The 3,609-nt window shown below is 44.3% G+C and overlaps 1 protein-coding gene across 1 annotated transcript in view; it reads right to left on the bottom strand.

Moving 5' to 3' along the window:
• Window positions 1-3,356, bottom strand: part of LOC102827370 (sodium/glucose cotransporter 1-like) — a 114,463-nt gene extending 111,107 nt beyond the window's left edge. Inside the window, exons 1-2 of the mRNA XM_006874946.1 lie at window positions 3,207-3,356; window positions 2,289-2,360 (exon numbers count right to left, since the gene is read on the bottom strand). Of these exons, the coding sequence (XP_006875008.1) occupies window positions 2,289-2,360; window positions 3,207-3,356 (222 nt within the window). The remainder of the gene's footprint in view (window positions 1-2,288; window positions 2,361-3,206) is intronic.
• Between the last annotated feature and the right edge of the window lie 253 nt (window positions 3,357-3,609).

Here is a 3,609-nt window from a genome sequence, read left to right as displayed (position 1 = left end):
TTTTTTTTAAATATACTGACAAAGCACGGAACTAGAAAGAAACTCAACAAAGATGTAGAAGATTGAAAGAACACAATCATCCTACTAGATCTGATAGACATATACAGAACACTCCACCCTTCAAAAGCATAGTAGGCATTGTTTTCTAGAGTGCATGGAACATTCTACACAAAGCCTCAATACATTTAAAAACATGGAAAGATTACAAAGCATCTTCTCATGTCACAATACTATAAAATTAGAAATCAACAACAGGAAGTTAAAGGGGTGGCAATCAAATATAGAGAAACTGAATAACCCTGAATAAAAAAACTACTGAGTAACAAAAAGAAATAAAAAATAATGTGAATCAAACGAGAACGAAAACACAACATATAAAAAATCTTGTTGTTGTTGTTAGGTGCCATTGAGTTGGCCCCAACTCATAGTGACCTTATGCACAGCAGAACGAAACACTGCCCAATACTGGGCCAACCTCACAATTATTGCCATGCTTGAGCCCATTGATGCTGCCACTTTGCCAATCCATCTCACTGGGGGTCTTCCTTGTTCTCTGACCCCTCCACCTTACCAAACATGATATCCTTCTCCAGCAACTGGTCCCTTCTGACAATTTGTCTAAAGTGTGAGAGACGAATTTTGGCCATCCTGGCCTCCAAGGAGCACTCTGGCTGCACTTCTTCCAACACAGATCTGTTGGTTCTTTCGGCAGCCCACGGCACTTTCAATATTCTCCTCCAACACCATAACTCAAAAGCATCAATTCTTCTATGGTTTTCATTATTCACTGTCCAGCTTTCACATGTATATGAGGTTATTGAAAATACCATGACTTGGGTCAGGCACACCTTAGTCTTTAAGCTGACAAGATAAAAAAAATCTTAGGACAGAGCAAAAACAGTGTTCAGATGATAATTATAGTAATAAATACAAACATCAAAAAAGAAGAAAGAGGGATCTGGTAAGATGGCAAACAAGGCAGACTCACTACATAGACTCTCTACAACAAAGAAACCAGAGACCAAGTAAACTAGACACAGATGAAAATCCTGGAACCCTGAAATTCAGAGGAAAGGTTAGAGAAGTGGACTGAGCACTTGCTGGGAAGAGAAACTGAACAGGATTGGTGAGAGAAGGAGACTGGCTGGTGAACTGCCAGCCAGACACAGCTGGACCATCTTGAACTTTTGTGAGCAGCTTTGGAAACAGAAGGTGGCTTTGCAGAGCAGTCACACAAGTGACCAAAAAGGTGCAATTCCTTCTTTTCCCTGATGCTCTACTCTACTCTCTCTACCAAGCAATCCCGAGTTTACTGTTTGTTCATCTGTACCTGACCCCTTCTAGTATATGGGTCCTACTGCATTGTAAAGGCACCCTGGTGGCATCATGGGTTAAGCACTGGACTGCTAACCACAAGGTCCATGATTCAAATCCATCAGCTGCTCCAAGGGAAAAAAAGATGAGGTTATCTGCTCCCATGAAGATTTACAACCTTGGGAACCCAAGCGAACAGTTCTACTCTGTTCTAGAAGTTGATATGATTTAGAATCCACTCGATGATAGTGGGTTTTTGATGACAGAGTGGGTTAAGTGTTGGGCTGCTAATGAAAAGTTGGTGGTTCAAACCAGTCAGACACTCTGTGGAAGAGAGATGAGGCTTTCTGTTCCCATAAAGATCGACAGCCTTGGAAATTCTGTGAAGCAGTTCCTCTCTGTTCTGTAGTGTTGTTATGAGTTAGAATCGACTTGATGGCAGTGGGTAACTGCATTGCAGTATACTGTCCAGCTCAAAACACATCTATCTACTTGCCACTCTAGAAAGTGCACTTCCAGAGTGCAAGACCATCAATTTCACCTTCTTATCCCGGAATCTAGAACAATGCCTTGTACATACTGGTACAAGTTATTGTATGATAATAACCTAATAAACAGTTATTGACTTAAAGTGAGTTGAATTGAAACAGATAAGAAACTTCTTAAGAGCTAAGGGAACTCTAAATTACATGGCATTCCTGATTTAGCAACTTCAGGTTCTTCTGTGTGTAAGACATCTAAATGAATGAACCCATTTTAGCATGTTGTTGTTGTTGTTAAGTGCTGTTGAGTTGGTTCTGACCCATAGGGACCCTGTATAGGTTTCCAAGAAGTGGCTGGTGAGTTTGAACCACCGACCTTGTGATTCAAATTGACTTTGCAGTCCAGAGCATTAACCCACAGAGCCACAACTGGATTCCACACTTTAGCATATAGCCTTAAAAGTAGAGTGCCATGGGTAAGGCTTTACTCACTGGCCACCATATTAGCTTCCGACCAGCCAGGAAGAAGTCGTCTACCGTTGCACGATTGCTTGACAGCATAGCCTAGAAGAGAAAGACAATGGAGTATGAGAAACCACAAACTTCTCCAAAAACACAGGTCTTTCATCTGGATGGCCTTCATTTATGAGGACATCTCCATAACCCACTGCTTCACAGCAGTTCCAACTCATAGCAACCCTATAGGACAGAGTAGAATTGCCCCACAGGGATTCCAATCTGCTCCTGTAGAGATTTTCAGCCTTGGAGACCCTATGGAGCAGTCCTACTCTGTCCTACAGGGCTACTACGTGTTGGTATCAACTGGAAGGCAATGGGGTTTTGGCCAGAAGAACCAACAGATCCGTGATGGAAGAAGTACAGGCAGAATGCTCCTTAAAAGTGAGGACAATGAGACTTTGTCTCACCTATTTTGGACATGTTATCAGGAGGGACCAACCCCAGAGAAGGACATCATGCTTGGTAGACAGTGAAAAGGTGAACAACTCTCAAGGAGATGGATTGAAACTCATGGCTGCAACAATGGACTCAAACATAGCAATGATTGTGAGGATGGCGCAGGGCAGGGCAGGGCAGGGCAGTGAGCCTAACCCTACACCTAATAATAACAGAAGGATTCTGTACCATCTGGCATGGGAGGAGGTCCGTTGGGGGCGGAGGTGACCCCAACCACAGTGACGCCAGCCACTGTATTAACCTTTGCAATAATAGGATGGGGAGTAGCTATGAAAAAGGAGATGCCCAGGTCCAAGCAGAGGGCTGTGTTTACTAAGGGTCTAGCAGTGAGAAGGCGTCCAGTGTGTCAACAAGAGGCTGAAAATTGGGAAGACGTGGGCTGGCTTATGAGGGGAGAGGGTCCTGACCCGCCCACCTCTCTGAGCTCTGACTTACCCACAGCCCGACGCTGACGACCGCCAGAAAGTAGAAAACTATCACCACAGTATCAGAGGAGCCTTTGTTACTTGACTTGATGCTCCAGTTCGAAACGATACCATGCCAAGGATAGTTCAAGGAGATGTGCTCAGCACCAAGGAAGGGCATGGCGGCACTAGATAGAGGTAACAACGACCTTGGCTTTCCACGCTCTGAGCGCAGCCTGTTTTTGCCGCAAGGCCTCTTGGGTAGCGGCACGGTGCCTGCTGGGTAAAGGAAAGAAGTCTCTTGAGCTTTCCTGTCAGACTCTGCGGCTGGTATCTGTCAGGCTTGCTTCGTGTGTCTCAGCTACACGACCTCCTTCTCCCTGGATTCTTCCATTTAGCAATAAGCTAAAATCAAGTTTACCTCCTCCTAGTCC

Source organism: Chrysochloris asiatica, unplaced genomic scaffold (genome assembly GCF_000296735.1).
Source record: "Chrysochloris asiatica unplaced genomic scaffold, ChrAsi1.0 scaffold00306, whole genome shotgun sequence".
Classification (NCBI taxonomy): domain Eukaryota; kingdom Metazoa; phylum Chordata; class Mammalia; order Afrosoricida; family Chrysochloridae; genus Chrysochloris; species Chrysochloris asiatica.
The sequence above is the reverse complement of the archived record's forward strand: the minus strand, read 5'-3'. Positions and strand labels throughout refer to the sequence as shown.